The 17500-nt window shown below is 52.9% G+C and overlaps 6 protein-coding genes and 1 pseudogene across 6 annotated transcripts, besides 13 other annotated features; 2 read left to right on the forward strand and 5 right to left on the reverse strand.

The window, feature by feature from the left end:
• Window positions 1-10814: a sequence feature (areas not merged during assembly with more than two copies in the genome that could not be assigned to a particular haplotype).
• Tc00.1047053507069.10 (mucin-associated surface protein (MASP), putative) lies at window positions 272-1051 on the forward strand (the record flags this gene model as incomplete). The annotated part of the gene is made up of 1 exon (XM_813304.1): window positions 272-1051. One exon carries the CDS (start codon window positions 272-274, stop codon window positions 1049-1051), a length of 780 nt encoding a protein of 259 aa, XP_818397.1.
• Window positions 657-700: a sequence feature (GA-rich).
• Tc00.1047053507069.20 (uncharacterized protein) lies at window positions 1571-1978 on the forward strand (the record flags this gene model as incomplete). Its single annotated transcript, XM_813305.1, has 1 exon — window positions 1571-1978. One exon carries the CDS (start codon window positions 1571-1573, stop codon window positions 1976-1978), a length of 408 nt encoding a protein of 135 aa, XP_818398.1.
• On the reverse strand, window positions 4991-7852 carry Tc00.1047053507069.40 (trans-sialidase, putative; the record flags this gene model as incomplete). Its single annotated transcript, XM_813306.1, has 1 exon — window positions 4991-7852. One exon carries the CDS (start codon window positions 7850-7852, stop codon window positions 4991-4993), a length of 2862 nt encoding a protein of 953 aa, XP_818399.1.
• Tc00.1047053507069.50 lies at window positions 9015-10328 on the reverse strand (annotated as a pseudogene).
• Window positions 10330-10423: a sequence feature (A-rich).
• Window positions 10687-11307, reverse strand: Tc00.1047053507069.60 (mucin TcMUCII, putative; the record flags this gene model as incomplete). The annotated part of the gene is made up of 1 exon (XM_813307.1): window positions 10687-11307. The coding sequence occupies one exon, from the start codon at window positions 11305-11307 to the stop codon at window positions 10687-10689; it is 621 nt and encodes a 206-aa protein (XP_818400.1).
• Window positions 10799-10945: a microsatellite.
• Window positions 10815-11037: a sequence feature (haploid, non-Esmeraldo-like haplotype).
• Window positions 11038-11837: a sequence feature (heterozygous, Esmeraldo-like haplotype).
• Window positions 11838-17500: part of a sequence feature (areas not merged during assembly with more than two copies in the genome that could not be assigned to a particular haplotype) that runs on past the window's edge.
• Window positions 12299-12563: a mobile genetic element.
• Window positions 12386-12407: a sequence feature (AT_rich).
• Tc00.1047053507069.70 (uncharacterized protein) lies at window positions 13369-13761 on the reverse strand (the record flags this gene model as incomplete). Its single annotated transcript, XM_813308.1, has 1 exon — window positions 13369-13761. The coding sequence occupies one exon, from the start codon at window positions 13759-13761 to the stop codon at window positions 13369-13371; it is 393 nt and encodes a 130-aa protein (XP_818401.1).
• Window positions 14539-14729: a sequence feature (A-rich).
• On the reverse strand, window positions 14964-16520 carry Tc00.1047053507069.94 (mucin-associated surface protein (MASP), putative; the record flags this gene model as incomplete). Its single annotated transcript, XM_813314.1, has 1 exon — window positions 14964-16520. The coding sequence occupies one exon, from the start codon at window positions 16518-16520 to the stop codon at window positions 14964-14966; it is 1557 nt and encodes a 518-aa protein (XP_818407.1).
• Window positions 15632-15811: a microsatellite.
• Window positions 15909-16084: a microsatellite.
• Window positions 17449-17500: part of a mobile genetic element that runs on past the window's edge.

Below are 17500 nucleotides of genomic sequence, written 5' to 3' on the forward strand. Positions count from 1 at the left end.
TTGAGCAGGCATATATGTATGCACCCGGTCGTTTATATTGCGCTGCATGGCAAATGAAATAAAGGTCCTGCCGAATTATTTTCCTTCATTGTTTCCGGGAGTCGTGCAGATTCCAACTGTCTCATTTTTTGTGGGCAAGCTGCTTCCATCATTTCTTATTGTGCGGTGACTGTGTGGTGTAGCGGCTGTGACTTGTCTCTGCCTTTTGCTTTCACTCTCCGTTGACGTGTTGTTAGTTTGTGCTGAAGGCTGCACGCAAGTGACAGGAGTGATGGTGATGATGACTGGCCGTGTGCTGCTGGTGTGTGCCCTCTGCGTGCTGTGGTGCGGTGCCGGCGGTGGTGGACGAGCTGAAACAACTCCAGTCGTTCCGGGTAATGCGTCCGACGGGAGCACTCAAAAAGAAGAGGCCGTCGGTGGCGCTGGAGGAGGTGGCCAAAACGATCAATCAGAAGCCTTACAAGCGGCAGAAGGAGTATCGGTGCAAGGCGCAACGGGAACGGTAGTTGCACTACAAACTGGAACACAATTAGCACCAAAAACGGCAGACGCGGAGAAGAAAGGCAAGGATCAAACGCAAGACGTTGAAGATGTTGTTGTTAAAAAGGGTAAAGAGCAGGAACCGAAAGAGGAGGAAGAAGACAATGGGATTGAGCAAGAAGAAGAGGAAAGAGAAGAAGAGGAAGAAGAGGAGAAAAAGCATGAAGACGCTGTTACCGGCACCACAAATGGGACCTCAGCAGGCAGTCAAAAGCAGCCAAGTTTTTCTTCTGGTGCGGAGGGAGCATCGAATAATACAAATCCCAAAAGCACCCAAACAGCTGGAGACGATGATCCAGCAGCCGATGTTTCAGGGACAGCAGAAGGAAAACAAAATGAAAATAAAGAAGCCAATCCGAAGGAAACACCAGTCGAAGCCACAGCCATGAAAACTACAACGGCGACAACTGGCGACAGTGACAGCAGCACCGCGGTCTCCCACACCACCTCCCCTCTTTTGCTTCTTCTTGTTGTTGCGTGTGCGGCTGCTGCTGCGGTGGTGACCGCGTGAGTGTGAGTGTGAGAGAGCCATGCACCGCCCGCACACACACTCTTCCTTCTCTCTCTGTGTGTGTGTCCCCTTGCATGGACTCTCGCCCTCACCTCACCCCACGAGGCACACACATAATGTGCCCATTGTATATATGCATGCACACCCATGCAGGCCCGTTGGTGCTCTCTTTTGCACGACACGCACCGCTGCCGTCCTGCCTGGCTGCATGGGCGGAGCACCGTAACTGTTTCTGTTTTGTTTTTATTGCATTGAGTGGGCGACCTCTCTCTCTCCCTCTGTGTGTGTGTTTTGCTTTACGGGAGCAATGAGAGTGTGTGCGCTGGTCGTCCCACGCTTCGGCTTTTTGTTTTACTTGTGTTGTGGTTGAGTACACCCATTACACTTTTTATTCGATCATTGGCAGTTTGCTTTGACTGCGGACGCCTAATTTCTTGTATTTCATTTGTTTTCCCTTTGAGATATTGTCAGTGTTTGTTATTCTTTTCAAACCATGAAGTATTTTCTGTTACGTACAACATGTTTCAGTTGATCCACGTCGCCTCACGGTCTGCGGTGCTGCTGGTGCTTCTGGTTGTGATGTTTTGTGCCGGCGGGTGCCTTGCTGCCAGCCTGACGTACTCCTGCCCCTCGGACAAGGCGATGCGTGCCCACAGGGCAAAGTCGATCCCGGCTGTGGTGAGGGACGTGCCTTTTGGATCTGAGGGTGCGTCGCAGACATGCACCGTCATTGGGAGGAATGGATGGGCGCCCATCCGCATGAACGTGTCGACAAGGGACCTGGATGATGCCAGGAAGCATTGCAGCTCAGAGCGGTATTGCGCAATGAATTCATTGGTGGCAATTGCGAGTGTGAAGGCGACGTTTTTCTATGCTGAGAAAAGGGAAGTATTTGTTTCATTATACTTTGCAGCCACCGTTCGCTAATGGCCTGCGGGCTGTCCGTAGCGATGTGGCCAGTTTTTCCTTCTTGAACGATGCTGTCGTGCGAAAGGGTGTGTTCCCAAATAGTTGGATGCTCAGTTGTCGAGGACGGGGGCATTCCCACAGCGTGTGCGGCGGGGCTCCCCGTGGATTGTCGGGGGCTCAGCGGCTGGTGGGGATTGCAGCAGAGGAGTGGCTGAAGGGCTACGGCTGTCATTGGAGCCTGCAGAGGTGCGTTGTCCGTTTTTTGCTCGTTGATACGCTTGACATTTTCGGTAGCGACCTGCGCGTGAGGCACCTGTTGGGAAGACCGTGGATCTGTCGCAGAATCCACATGTGAGGCCTTCTGCAACGATTGGAGTTTCAGAGTTAGTGCGTCGGGCGTGTGCCTTCATATTGTGGACGGACGAGAAGACGCTGCTGCAGCTTGGGCAGGGCGACGTTGATCTGCTGCTCGTCGTTCTACGAGGAGGTGCCGTGGACACGCCAGGTGGAGGTTCCGGAGGAGGTCGAGGCGGTCCTGCCTCTTCAGTGTGAGAGGGCGGCACCACCGACATAATGGGTTGCTTGTGATCTGCAGGGCGCGTGCCGGTCAGCCGAGGAGTGGGCAGGAGGACGTCCATCAGCCGCTTGCTGCTCGGCAAGGAGTGGCGGTATTCAAGTCAGGAAGAGGTTACGGCGGAGGCAGAGCACAGACGCGGTCCCAGCAGCACCGCAGCACAGCCGATCCCAGAGGGCAGGGACATAGTGCCTCCATGCCTCGGAGAATCACAGGCCTGGGCTCCACAAGAAAACAAGCTGTTTCGCACGGGCCTCTGGCAGCATGGAGAAAACACCGCGAAGGGCATGATTGCGGTCCTCCCATTTGCGGAGCACTTCAGCACGGGGCAGGCTGCCGCTGCAACACACTCGGCCTGCTCCATTCCGTCCGTCGTGATTCCTGTGGTCTGTCACGGCTGCCACTCGTGCGGTGCCTCAGTGCATTTCCAACCATGTGATTACAGTAGCCAGAGGTGTTTCACACGCCGAGGTGGAAGCATTCCAGTCAGCATCACGCAGGACAAAGACGACATGTTTCCGTCGTGGCAGCATGCCTGCCTGTCGCGGGATGCCGTCCTCCGTCCCTGCAGTGTGGGATGGCAGATGGTGGTCCGAGTCCATGTAAGCGGGTGGACGTCCAGTGGAAAACATGCAGTACGCGTTGCGCATTCAAATTGGGAAGCGAGATGCAGCGGTCGCTAATCCGCGTTGCCTGTGCCGGATCGTCGGACAGCTCAGAGTCCATGCCGCTTGGGGTGGCGGCGAGGTCCTCTCCTGCCGTCGTGGATGGTGAGCAACCGTCCCGGAGCTCATGGTGTGAATTCAGGTCAACCGCAATAGGCGCTGCAGGACCAAGGCGACGAATGATGCTCGCAGAGTGTGAAACGTGGGCAATTACTGAAGGAAGGCTGCAGAGGTTCACCACGCACATGCTGGGGCTGGCCGGTGGGCACACGCGGAGGGCGGTGGTCTCCAGGCAGTTGGTTCCAGCAGAGACAGGCACTCGCACGGAAAGGTATGGCGCACCACGAGGACCACGCCAGCGGCACGCCCACTGCAGGCCTGGTGGAAGTCACTGCAGCCAATGAACCTCGTCGCTGGCACTCTGGTGCCTGCACTCATGCAGAAGAACGATGCCGGGTCGGTGCTGCGCCAGTCAAGCAGCAAGGGCAATCCTGAAGGGAGAACGACCTAAAGTTCTGAGCTGCTAGATAACTACGAGGCCATCCTCATCGGGGTGCGGTCCCTCTCTCCTCATGGCCACGGAAGAAGACAACAGCCGCCACACGCAACTGCCAGCATGCACTACAAAAGGTGCATCCAAATCCACTGCAATGTGCATCGTGTGTGTGGTTGTGTGTGCCTGCAGCAACACAAAGCAAGGAAGTAGAAAAGAGGGAGCAGAGTATGTGGAGGGACGCACAAAAATGTGCAGCGGAGACGCATAACGGAAACAACAACAAGAAGACCGCTCAAACTCATGACTGCACTGCAGCCCAAGCAGCGGCAATTCACACAATATTTATTGAAAACAAAAAACGTCCCCCTTCGTCTTATGTAAACCCCATCACACAAAATAATTATAAATGAAAAGAAATCGTCCATTACTGCTCCACACAAATTTAAAATAATAAAAAGATCGCCTGGCTGCCGTGTGGCCACACCAAACTGTCTGTATGTATTTTGCCCGCAAAAGAAAATTAAAAAGATGGTTGCGTGTGCTTCGACCGTCCGACCCTCCGTGTGTCCGCACATCGTTTATATTTCATGGGGTCATCTGCGTGTTGCTGCTCCCCTCAGCCCTCTCATCGGCGCGTGAGTGCGGCCCGCAGATCACAGTCACTCGTGTGTGTGGGACTGAGAGAAGCACGCAGACATGACGGCAGTCGCGTCACTCCATCGGGGGAGTGAGCGCAGCAAAAGAAAAAGAAATCATCGGAGGGGAGAGAAATGCTCACGAGGCCGACACCGAAGGGTGCGCCACCGCATGAAATAAACACGCAAAGCAAAACAAATCCTTAAAGAAAAACACGGCGGCAGGGTGTGGCTGTGTGTGTGTGGCGCTGCGGGTGTCTGCCAGCCCTGGCCGCAAAGAAAACAAAACAAGAGGGAAGAAATGTGTGCTCCGCCCCACAGGCCCTCGTCGCACGCCCACACGTCACGGCTCCCTCAGCGCGCCGTTCGTCGCGGCCCCTCCTCATGCGTGCAGCAGGCGAGGCGCACAGGGCCGTCGTCATGAGCGTGTCGGTGGGTGTGCGAGTGGAGCAGTTGGGCGGAAACACACGGCACCCCTCGCAGGAAGAGTGAAGCAACAAACAATTAAAGAGGGAAGAGAAGAAATGGGGATATAAAAACGCACAGCAAAAGCAAACAGGGAAAAAGTAAAAGTTATTTGAGAAGATAAATTCATTGCCAGGAGTGTGTGTATCGGTGCTGGGGAGGTCGCAATTGTCCCACGCGGCAGCCAGTCACGCCTCACAGAGCCGCAAACCCCCACAGTCCCAACAGAAGAAGCAGCGGCAGCAGTCCGCTCCCACGCGCAGTGCCGCCATCGCTGTTATTCCCATGCGAAATATTTCCGAGACTGCTGCTGAGTGCCGCAGCATTTACTTCGTCCTCCCTTTTCTGCCCATCCGTCCCTCCCACCGTTTCCCCATTCTCACCAGAGTGCCTCCCCACCTCAGCTGCCACTGCGGTTCCATCTGGCGCCATGGTTTCAGCGGTAGGGGCATTTGTATCTGCTGTGGCGGGAGTGCCCGCTGACGGTTGTTGTGTTCCATCTCCCTGCACCTTGTCTCCAGCTTCGGCATCCACCGTTTGAACTCCCTCGGACGAAGAATCAACATCCACATTCGAATGTCCTTCGGGAGATGTTCCCGACGCTGAGTGGTTTTCGGACTCTTTGGCTGCTGGGGAATTCGTGACACTGGACGCCGCTGACGTGGATAAAACGCCACTCCCCGCATTTTCACTTGTCCTCAACGGATCCTTTTCAGTTTGCTGTTGCCCACCAGGACCAGACGGAGTTTCGGCTTCCGGCGTAGCTTGTTTAATTGCCTCTGGAGGAGGAGTATCCCCATCCACTGTTTTTGTACCTCTTGTTTTTGGAATAGAAGGTTTTGTGGTGAGCCCAGCAATCTCACTGTCGTTCAACGGGCGGTTGTACAGCAGGACGTTCGTCACGGTCACAGACACGTCTTGGACCTCTGAGTCGCCTTTTGCACCTTCATCCCCTCCAATGTAGAAGTGGGAGATCTTGTTATCTTCCGTATTTTTCAAATCACATTCTGCATCTCCCAACACAGGCTGACCATCAACGTACGCGGAGCCTTGGCTGCCGTTCTTTAGTACAATGGCCAATTGGCATGTTTTCCCTGGCTCCAAAGCGCTGCTAAGCTCCTTAAGCGTTCCTCCACCGCAAGACAATTCCCACTTACCTCCGCCGTTGTATGACAGCCCCAGGAGTACAGTCTTCCCGCTGTCATTCAGCTTCACACCAATCAAAGGAATGGGGGTATCTCCCGCTGGCACACCGTAGATAGACACCGTCGCCACAAGAGTGAAGTTGTAGTTCGCAAAGTGATACAGCTGATTCTCCCCTTGACTGCCAACAGGCCACTCCGCCCACGCCCCGTGGAACTTCACACCATCGGAAGTCTTTGTTGCCCCTGTCTCCCTTGTATTCTCTGTCTCCCCACCATCTTTATTTTTTACTGTGGCGTTCACCCCGAGGTACTCGTCCCTCCATGTGTCATTAGAGAAGTTGTCGGACAAAAAGCCAACCAGCCCATCCGTGATCTTAACAGTATTGCAGGCATTTTCAGGTGAGGCACTCTCAGCACTTTTAGAAGGGCACAGCTTGGAGACACGTTCGTCCACTTTCTTCCACGTCGCCAGCACCTCCTTCACAAGCTGCAGCTGCTCAGTCAGAAGCACTGAGACCATACCGGGTGATGGTTTATCATCACCGCCCTTCTTCTTCTCGTACAGTGCAATCAACTCCTCCTCATTATCACCATCTTTACCACTTCTGTACAGCAGGGAGCTGGCGGCAGCGTCATCTTCACCGGATACCGGCCCAATATCAACAATGTGTGTATTGTCCGTCAGCCAAAGATGGAGTTCACCTTTTTCTTTTTTATCAGCCTCCTCGGGATACACCGGCAGAGTGACGAGCATCACATTTCTCTTATCTTCAACACCATCAATCGTCGCTGTGATGAACCCGCTTCTAACGCCACCTTCACCCTTTTTGTTGCCCCACACGCGCGAGAGTGTCCCGAGTGCCTCCGTCCACGACTCCCCCTTGTCACCGGACTCGTACACCCTGCGGCGGCCATCATCACACGCAGTCATCATCATGAGTTTTTTGTCCTCCCACTCCACGACGGAGGGATCACTGCAGCCACCGTCAAGAATCCCGTTTGACAGCTTCCAATTTGCAGCATCCAAGGAGTACATGATCAGCGAAACGGCCTTCCCACCCTCCTTCTTCACGTCTTGCACCGGGAACACAAGCGTATCATCATGCATCTTAATACCCGATCCACCGCCGCCAATCAGTCGTGTCAAAGCTACTTTTTCTTTTTCAACAGTAGAAACGCACGGGACGCCAGAGGTATCTCCCCAAATAACACTGTCACTGCTCCCACCACCAAACTTTCCTTTCACCAGCAAAAGTCCGCAGTCCTCGGCATCATTATTCGGAGCACCCACAACGGCTGTAGGACTGTATTTCCCAACAAGCATGTAAACATCATTTTCCTTCACAACTGTTGTTGGCCGGCTCACATGTACTTTCGTTTCGCTTTGGGAAACAGCATGGTGCTCTGGTTGGGAGGCGCATTCCTCTTTATCGGATGGACATTCCTCCAGTACTTGTGTCTTCACTTTACTCGCATCCAACTCCTCCTTTGTTTGCTTCTTATCCAACGTCAGGAGCCCCGAGGCAATCCCAGTAAAACTGCCTTCGCCAGCACCATTTTTTCCCGTGCACTGCGCCTCGGCAACGGCAAACACTTTACCATTCACATCAAGAAGACTGGGAGCATAGAGCGAACCCACTTTTTCTTCTTCTTTCTTATTTCTCCAAACAAAATGATTTTCCGGTGAAGATCCTGGGCCTGGCGCCCGTACATCAGCTTGCGCAGCTCCACCAGCGTTGCAGCACATCATCACGAAGAGAAGGAGCAGCACCGCAGAGTAGAAGAGATGCCGCGACATGTTGGGCCTCTGCCGCTCACTCTCTCCTCCTTCCCTCCTCCTTCCGCTGGATCCGGCCACGCGGCGACGGTTTTGTGTGCGGGGTGCCTTGACAGCAGCAACAAGTGAGAGCATACAAATGTGTGTGGGTGGTGTGTGTGTTGTTGGTCCTTTCAGCGCCTTACAATTTCACAGTAGCGATTAGCGTTTAGCCTTACTTCGTAAGAGAGTGAAAGAAATAAAAACAGGATAATAAAATATGGGTGAAAGAATAAGCACCGCCATCCACAGTGAGTGGCACCATCATCCCCACCACAGTCACTCCAAACAACAACAACTCACGCGCACAGACACACGGAAAGAGAAGGAAAAACAGTGCACCGGGAACACACAACAACTGCCGCCAGCAGTAAAAGCCACGGCGGGTGCTTCTGCCACGCGTCAGCACACACCGAGCAACGCCCACATGTACTGCCGCCAGTCGCTTTACTGTTGTCTCTCACCGCACCATCCATCGCACATCGCCACGCACAGCCGGAGAATCCTCCGTCGGCAAATCCACGGCTGGAGAAACACGTCGGCAAGTGCAGCTGCCAGGCAAGAATCCATACGCACTTATCCCAGACACCCTTAATGCCACACCACATCAGTCAACTGCTGCACGTCGCCAACACCACAACCGCAGCAAGTCCAAGGGACGCACGGCGAGCTCACGCCCTCCCTCCCCGCAAGAGCCACCACAATAAATTGTGTGAAAAATGGCATGTGTATGTTTGTCAGCGCCTATGCTTGCGAAGCAGATGTGCGGCACGAAATAGTCTGAAGAACGCAACGGCAGAGAGAGGCAGATAGCACACACGCAAATTACTCATATCATCGTCCCACACACACACACGCAGCCGCGGAATGGGGACTCTCAACCACAAAACAAAAAGAAAAACAAAACAAAAAGCCGAAGCGTGGGACGACCAGCGCACACACACTCTCATTGCTCCCGTAAAGCAAAACACACACACAGAGGGAGAGAGAGAGAGGTCGCCCACTCAAGGCAATAAAAACAAAACAGAAACAGTTACGGTGCTCCGCCCATGCAGCCAGGCAGGACGGCAGCGGTGCGTGTCGTGCAAAAGAGAGCACCAACGGGCCTGCATGGGTGTGCATGCATATATACAATGGGCACATTATGTGTGTGCCTCGTGGGGTGAGGTGAGGGCGAGAGTCCATGCAAGGGGACACACACACAGAGAGAGAAGGAAGAGTGTGTGTGCGGGCGGTGCACGGCTCTCTCTCCCTCACTCTCACGCGGCCACCACCGCAGCAGCAGCCGCACACGCAACAACAAGAAGATGAAGCAAAAGAGAGGAGGTGGTGTGGGAGACCGCGGTGCTGCTGTCACTGTCGCCAGTCGTCGCCGTTGTAGTTTTCATGGCTGTGGCCGTCACTGGTGTTTCTCTGGATTGGCTTCTTTATTTTAATTTTGTTTTTCCTCTGCTGCCCCTGCATCATCAGCTGCTGGGTCATTGTTCCGGATGCGCTCGTCAGTGCTATTGTCAGTTTCATTATTGGCGGCATCACCGTTTGCCGTGGGTGATGGTGGCCTTGATTCTGCATTTTCGTCTTGGACGTATTGTAGCAGTTGTATGGGCCGTAAATTCACAGTGCTGGACTGTCCATTCATTGTTGCTGGTGGTGGCGGTGGTGTTGCCGTTTGTATTTCCGTGTCGTTGGCTGGACTTCCACGTGTCTCTGTTGGTGTCTCATGACTTGCGTTTTTTTTGTCTCCTGTTTTTTCTGGTTCTTCTTTCAGCACCAATTCAGTACAGTCATATTTACTGAAGAGATTGTTTTCTTCCGTCGGTGCCTCTTTGTAGGATTCATTTCTCTCGGAAGTATTCTCCAATTTGTGTATTTTAATACCCTCAGTGCCAGGGCTGCCAGAAGAAGAAGAGGATTCAACAGCTTTTAGTTCTTCTGGATCACGTACACTTTGATTGTGTGTATGGCTAGTACGTTTTCCATCATTTGCATCTACCGGTCTCGACATCCCCTCCTGTTCCCCTGCACCTGATCGTCCGAGATTCAGCGGTTTTTTTGTTGGTGGTTGACCTGCGACACCGTCATTTCCTTCTAAACCAGCCACCCCACTGCCCTTCGTATTATTTCCCAATTTGTTATCCTTCAAATTCTCCAGTGGGGCTGTAACATTCATTTCTTGCTCACCTTCCGCAGCATCAACCGCCTTTATTAATGCCATTCGAGTGGATAACAACCCGCAGTCCGCCTTTACAGACACGCCGTCATCTCCACCATTACTCGTGTGCCTCAAACCGTTCCCTCCACCCTCACTGCAGTAATCCTCCATCGCGCGTCCAAACACCGCACCGCACCACAGCACGCAGAGGGCACACACCAGCAGCACACGGCCAGCCATCATCGCCATCACTCCTGTCACTTGCGTGCAGCCTTCAGCACAAACTAACAACACGTCAGCGCAAAGCAAGAATAAATAGAAGGACGCACACAAGAAAAAGAACAGTAAAAAACACCAGCAGCAGTACACATTTCGTAAGAAATATTCAACCAATAAAGTGCAAAAAGCGCACAACGCCATGCAAAAATATAATTAAAAAAAGCACAACAAGGAAAATCAAAACAAAAGTAAACAAGCAGCAAGAAACTAAAAAATGTAAAAACACAAAAACAGAACCCTGCACTTAAATGGCTCCAGTGTGCATGCATCCATCACCAACAGTGGGTCCACGCAAGCAGTTGTATGCGTGGCGTGCATACAAGTTTGTCTGTGATGCGTTTAATGAGACGGATGTGGGAAGTAAAGAGAAGCACACAGCAGGCAAAAACAAAGCAAAACAGAATCATCATAATTACTCTCACTTTATACTTCGGACCACAGTAGAAGCGCACAAATTCCCGTGGTTGAGTGCTGGCACGCACAGCCCGCACACACCTCTTCAGCCCAGAGTGGTGTACGCCAGCGCGGATGCGGCGAGCAGCAGCGGGGCACACACCCACGCAGAGCTGCTGAGGCTGCCGTCGACTTCCCGAAGACGTGACGGTGCGCGGGTGGTCGTCGTGGTTGGCGCCTCTGTGGTCGTAGTTGGCGCCTCTGTAGTCGTAGTTGGCGCCTCTGTAGTCGTAGTAATTGGTGCCTTTGTTGTAGTGGTTGTTATCGTTGTTGGTGCATGTGTTGTAGTCGTCGTCGTGGTCGTCTCGGCAGGATCTTCGGCTTCCTGATTTGCTTCTTCTGCGGGTGTACTCCTGCTATTTTGTGACCCTGTCGTATTGTAACCATCTTTTATCTGTACCGCACTCTTCGCGTCTTTTGATTGCGGTAAAACACCGGTCGAACTTGGTCCCGCTCCGGCATTTCTTCCCTGGTCCGCACCGGACCCATTACCTAACAACCCTGACTGACCTTTTCCCTGTGTTAGTGTCACCGATGAAGGGGACTGTGGACTGGTGGCGACAGGAGCTTTAACTTCAGTATGCTCAGTAGACTCTTCCGCACACACGGACGGGCAGCAGCACAGGGCAAGCACCAACAGGGCGCACAGCAGACGGCACGTCGTCATAATTGTGAGTGTGGTCGCTCAGTGGTGTGGAGCTGATCTGCACAGTGAGGAAAATGGAGAGCAACAGGGGAGACGAGAGGTGCGGCAGACACACACAGAGGGCACACCACATGAGGAGAGGGCAGCAGCCAGGCATGCACCGTACGCCACACACCACGCACGACACACACTCCAATCCACGGCAGCAGGCACACACACACAGCCCTGCCGCAACACCAACACACAGATGGAAGAGGGAGAAGCAAACAGGAGCGGCACACAAGGCTCCACCGCATGCACATACGGCGAGAGCGGTCCGTCGTGTCGGCACCCCTCACGGAGAGTACGCACACACACAAGAGGAGGTGCAGCGCACACAGCAACACAAAAGCAAAGTAACAATTAAAAAGAAGATCCCCGTCAACCACGTGAATTGTTGGTCCACGGGAATCGCAGCCAATATTCATCACAAAAACAATTCTGTTGCCTTCGGCCTTCGTTCATATTCAGCACACACCACTTCATGCAGGCCCGGGAACCACCACCGCAGCAGCACACGCAAAAATAAGCGCAAGGAATGGAAGAGTGCAGGAAACCATTTATTCGTATTTCTTTTTGAATGTTGGCAGATGTCCGTATATGTTGTTTTTGCGGAGGGTAACCATTCATGCCTGGGTCGTGTGTCGGGAATTCCTGCAGGGTGCACAATTATGTTTTTCCCACCTGTGAATGTTTCTTGTGTTGGTGCAGCCAATAATTCGGTTTGTGTTGTTCCTGCCTTTCGCTGGTAAAGTGCTGCAATAAAGAATAACCTTCTGGGCCGCTGGCCGAATCCTGAGTTTCTCGATAATAGAAACCAAACACGTTAGAAATAAGTGAGGGACCAACGGAATAAGAGTGGATTCACCACACCCTCAAAGGCTTAACACCGGGTGACTGTATGTTTATATACCATCCGTCAGCCACAATCGTGGCCCGCTCACTCTATTCGGATGGGATACATGTATTTATGTATTACTTACGACGTGGCAGACTTTTGGGGTCCTGCAGCCACAAGACCCCGCCGCGTGGTGGAACCAAAAGGGGGCGGGTGCGATGGTAAAAATAAAAATAAAAATTATCCGGCCGCTGTCGGCTCCCTAAAGTCGTGGCCTCCCAAAACTCATACGGCAGAAAAGTGTCGTAAAGAAGTGTATATTCGTTTTGTCAGGGTATATTTATATATACATTCATTAAGGCAGCCGGCTCTCCCGCGATCATTCTCTGCACAAGCTCCTAAAGGGCTCAAACACACCCACAAGACGCCCAGCAAGAAAAAAGGGAAACACGGCATGACTGACACGACTCAAAGTCATGCTTCTAAAACAATGCGTGGATGACTCCGTCGACGCCACACCCGCACCATATGCCATCAGCGCCTCCACGGCAATAATCCCGCAGCGTGCGGAGAGGACTTTTCACGAGTGCATTATTGGCGGAGCCAAACAACTGTACCGTCAGCAGAGGTCAGCAAGCGGCGGGGAAAGTGAAGGTGGTGGGACTGTTGGAGAGGGTCGATGCGCAGTGTCCCCCACAAATAAGAGGCGGGTGAAGTGAAACACACTCGTCTGAACGTCACCGGCCACCAGGATGCATTGCTCCCCGCTGTTAATATTGATGAGCTCGAGGCTGGAGCAGCTACTCGCAATGCGTGAAAGCGTCTTCCTGCACTGACGCTGCGATTCACATTAGACGGGCAACTTCAGCACAGTCGATCCCCAGCAGTAAAATGCGGCTGACAGTGGCGCTGTGGATTCTCGATTCCCCCGGCAACGAAGGGCGGAGAAGACAACTGGTCTCCCCAGCTGCGCGGCATCCGTCCATTCACTCTGTGCGCTCGGAGTGCCCCGCAGCTGCCTTGAGAGATGCAGCGGACAGACCTCCCTTATTTTCGCCTCGACCCGTCGACGAAGACCTTCGCGGTGCTGTCGGCACACACCGAAGTCTCCCTCGTGCCAGTCAAGCAAAAGACACACCCGTTGAGCATCGTCACGTGCGTCGACGGCCACGCAAATAAATACCCACCGCAACGCAAAGTGTTTCTTATTGGGCACAAAAGAAAACTGGAGGCAGCGGCCTGGACAACGCACAACAAATCACACGCCCGGCAACGCTGAGATACATGCGAAAGGGCCAACGCGGGATCAGCAGCACAAACACTCGAGAGCTGCTGCGTGAACTCCACGGCAAATGGATCAGCCTCAACGCATGGGGCACTAATGACGGCGGGTGACAGCGCGAAAGCCAACGGTTCCGCAAGGCCGGGAATTGTGGGGACGGCAGCCAAACCCTCCTGGGATTCGAGCACCAAGACACGCAAATAATCCGCCTCTCGGTGCAAACCGTCACCATAATACTCATCGCTCTCTTTGCCGTCATTCGTATTGTCACACTCAGAGCCGGTGAGGGAAGGTGCTGCATTGATGATTGTGGCATCACACTGAATGAAACAAAACAATGCCTCGAGGTGTGCCGAGTGCAGGCATCCCGTCAGGCGGCGACACGCCGCACTTCTTAGCAATGTACGAAGCAAAGGCAACGAAACAGCTTTCATCCGCCATCGTAGTCGCGTCCAGCAGGTTCGCCCTCTTGTTCCTCGGCATCTCGTCCCTCTCCGCAGCACCAACAGCCGCTGCCGAAGCCCACGCCCCTCGTTACCAAAAACATTCTTGCAGAGCACTGTGCAACTACTTATGCGTGTGGGTGTCTGTTGGAGAAGCCAAAAAGAAGAGCACAGGAAGGCACATCAGGAAGGCACATCAGGACGGCAAGAGGCACAGCTGGATGGCAGCGACAAATGCGGTACGGACACAACCTCAACAATCACGCACGGTGGCAGCAAGCACGCAAAACAAAAACAAAACAAAACGAAAGAAAAACACGGCGGCAGGGTGTGGCTGTGTGTGTGGCGCTGCGGGTGTCTGCCCGCCCTGGCCGCAAGAAAACAAAACAAGAGGGAAGAAATGTGTGCTCCGCCCACAGGCCCTCGTCGCACGCCCACACGTCACGGCTCCCGCAGCGCGCCGTTCGTCGCGGCCCCTCCTCATGCGTGCAGCAGGCGAGGCGCACAGGGCCGTCGTCATGAGCGTGTCGGTGGTGTGCGAGTGGAGCAGTTGGGCGGGAAACACATGGCACCCCTCGCAGGAAGAGTGCAGCAACAAACAATTAAAGAGGGAAGAGTAGAAAAGAAAACACGTCCACAGTGATTGCCCCAAAAGCAAAAAAAAAATGGAGGAGTGAAGAAAATGAGATAAAAAACAATAAAAAGTAAACAACGCACAAAAAAAAAGAAATTAAACAAAAACACTCGCAAAACCAGAGAAAAAAAAAGTTCAAAATATTTTAAAGCAAACAGCAAAGAAAAATTTAAAAAAATTAAAACAATCATAAGAGGAGAAAAAAAACAGAAACAGTTACGGTGCTTCGCCCATGCAGCCAGGCAGGACGGCAGCGGTGCGTGTCGTGCAAAAGAGAGCACCAACGGCCTGCATGGGTGTGCATGCATATATACAATGGGCACATTATGTGTGTGCCTCGTGGGGTGAGGTGAGGGCGAGAGTCCATGCAAGGGGACACACACACAGAGAGAGAAGGATGAGTGTGTGTGCGGGCGGTGCACGGCTCTCTCTCCCTCACTCTCACGCGGCCACCACCGCCGCCGCACACGCAACAACAACAAGAAGCAAAAGAGGGGAGGTGGTGTGGGATGCATCCGTGTTTTGACTGTAGTTCTTCTCATTTGCTGAATTTGTCTTTGGTAGTTGAGTTTTTATCCCATGCGTTGTTGTGTTGGATACTTTCGAGAGTGCTCCTCCACTGCGTTGGGATTCTGTAATTTGGTCCCCTGATGATTTTTTTGTCTCGTTCGTTTGTGAATGGTCATTTTTCTGTTGTTCTTCCAAAGAGTCTTGGAGTTCATCTCCCGCGGCGTCGTGGCCAAGACTGTGACCCCCTGCTGAGGCAGAATTGTTTCTTTGCTTTTCAGTGTTGGATGACACGGTTGGCTGTCCTTCGGGCGAAGAGGTGCCCTGACTCCCCGTTTCTTTTTGTGGCAAAACTTCCTCTGGGGATGCAATCTGCTCATCGGATGAAACACTGACCGGGGCTGTTTTTCCATTGCCACCTTGACTTGAGGAAATAACGACAGAGCGAGAGTCCGGAGGTTCACTTCCACCACCAACCGAATGCCCAGCACCGGGAACAGCAGGAACAAGACCGGAAAGAGCAGGACCATGATCGGGACCAACAGGAACATGAACAGCAGCACCACGAACAGAACCAGGGCCAGGAATAGCACCATGAATGGCAGCACCGGGATCAGCAGCACCATGAATAGCAGCACCAAGACCGGAAAAAGCAGCAGCACCGGGACCATGACTGGAAACAGGAGCACCAGGAATAGCAGCAGGGCCATTACCGGGAACGGGAGCACCAGGAATAGCACCAGGAACATGACCGGAAACAGGAGCACCAGGAATAGCAGCAGGGCCATTACCGGGAACGGGAGCACCAGGAATAGCACCAGGAACATGACCGGAAACAGGAGCACCAGGAATAGCAGCAGGGCCATTACCGGGAACGGGAGCACCAAAAATATTAGCATCAGGAACAGAAAAAGTAGGACCACGAACAGGAGCAGGACCAGGAATAGCACCAGGACCAGCAGCACCAAGACCGGAAAAAGCAGCAGCACCATGACCGGGACCAGCACCGTGACCATGAACAGCAGCAACTGGAATAGCATCAGCACCAGAAACAGGGCCATGAACAGGACCAGCAGAACCAAGACCGGAAAACGCAGGAACACGAGCGGAAAAATCAGCAACAGGAATAGCAGCACCAGGAACATGACCGGGAACAGTGGGACGGGCAATAGCAGTATCAGGACCGGAAAAAGCAGGACTAAGACCCGTGCCTCCACTTAAAGGTGAATCAGTAACCCCTGCAGAAGGAACTTCTTCATGAGCTTCGGCTTGCATAGCCGAGATAAACGATGCTGACAGCAAAAGCGGTGTGGATAAGTTTTTAATAGATCCGTTTGACAAAAACGACTTATTCCTTCCAAACCCTCTCGACGCCATGTAGCCGCCCAGTGAATTGTTGTCGGGGTTCCTCGCATGAATCCCGCCGGCACCGCACCACAGCACGCAGAGGGCACACACCAGCAGCACACGGCCAGTCATCATCATCGCCATCACTCCTGTCACTTGCGTGCAGCCTTCAGCACAAACTAACTCCCCGTCAACGCAGAGTGAAAGCAAAAAGAAGAGAAAAATCACAAAGTAACACGCACAGCCAACAACGGCAGCAGCCCTGCAGAAGAACGCACACTGACCTGCACACCAGAAGTAAAAAAGCAATACCAAAACAAAAAGAGTAGTTGAGTGCCCAACAGGAGTCTCCTCCTCAAAAAAAAAAATACACTTCAGCAGAATCATCATTTCATACGCCATGCAGCAAGGCAGGACTGTGTTTATATGTACATGCGTACAGTGCCTGCACAAGGAAAAAAATGTTACTGTTCCACAAGCCCACACAACATCCCACACATTTCATGCGGCATCCGGCCTGTCTCTCCACTCCTCCTTTTGTGTCCTCCGTGGAGCGCACAGCCGTGGGGCCTGTACCGCGTGTAGGCAACAGAAGCAATCAAGAGGGAAAACAATTCGCTCATGACGGTGCGCAGCAAATGACCATTAAGTAAAACAAAAGAAAAAGGTACTCCCATTGTTCCATTAAACAACATTAAAAAGAACACAAAAAAAAGAAAGCCAGCAGGGAACGCGGCACATATTCTCCGTGAGAAGTCGCAACTCCACACTCCGTGGCTCAGAACACTGCCACAACCACGCACAGTCCCAAAAGCAGAAGCAGCAGTGGTGTTTCCACACACGAGGTGATACGCTCGCCACTGCTCACCGTCGGCAACGACATGTCACCTTCGAACAAGATTACTCTGCTCGCTTAGATCTTCTTGTTTAAAGAAGATGTGATCTGTGTGGCGCTGCTGCACGCACCGCTGTTTGTGCGCTCCTTAGTGGCGGGGGCGTGTGCTCGAGGACCATGGATGCAGTCCCATCGCCCGTACACATCGGTGGTATTGGACGTCACGATGTCATTATATTTTTTTTCTACTCTTATCAGCGCGTCTAGCTATACAATGCCATCTGAGTGC

The sequence above is a fragment of the Trypanosoma cruzi genome, genomic scaffold (assembly GCF_000209065.1).
Source record: "Trypanosoma cruzi strain CL Brener 1047053516815 genomic scaffold, whole genome shotgun sequence".
Taxonomy (NCBI): Eukaryota; Euglenozoa; class Kinetoplastea; order Trypanosomatida; family Trypanosomatidae; genus Trypanosoma; species Trypanosoma cruzi.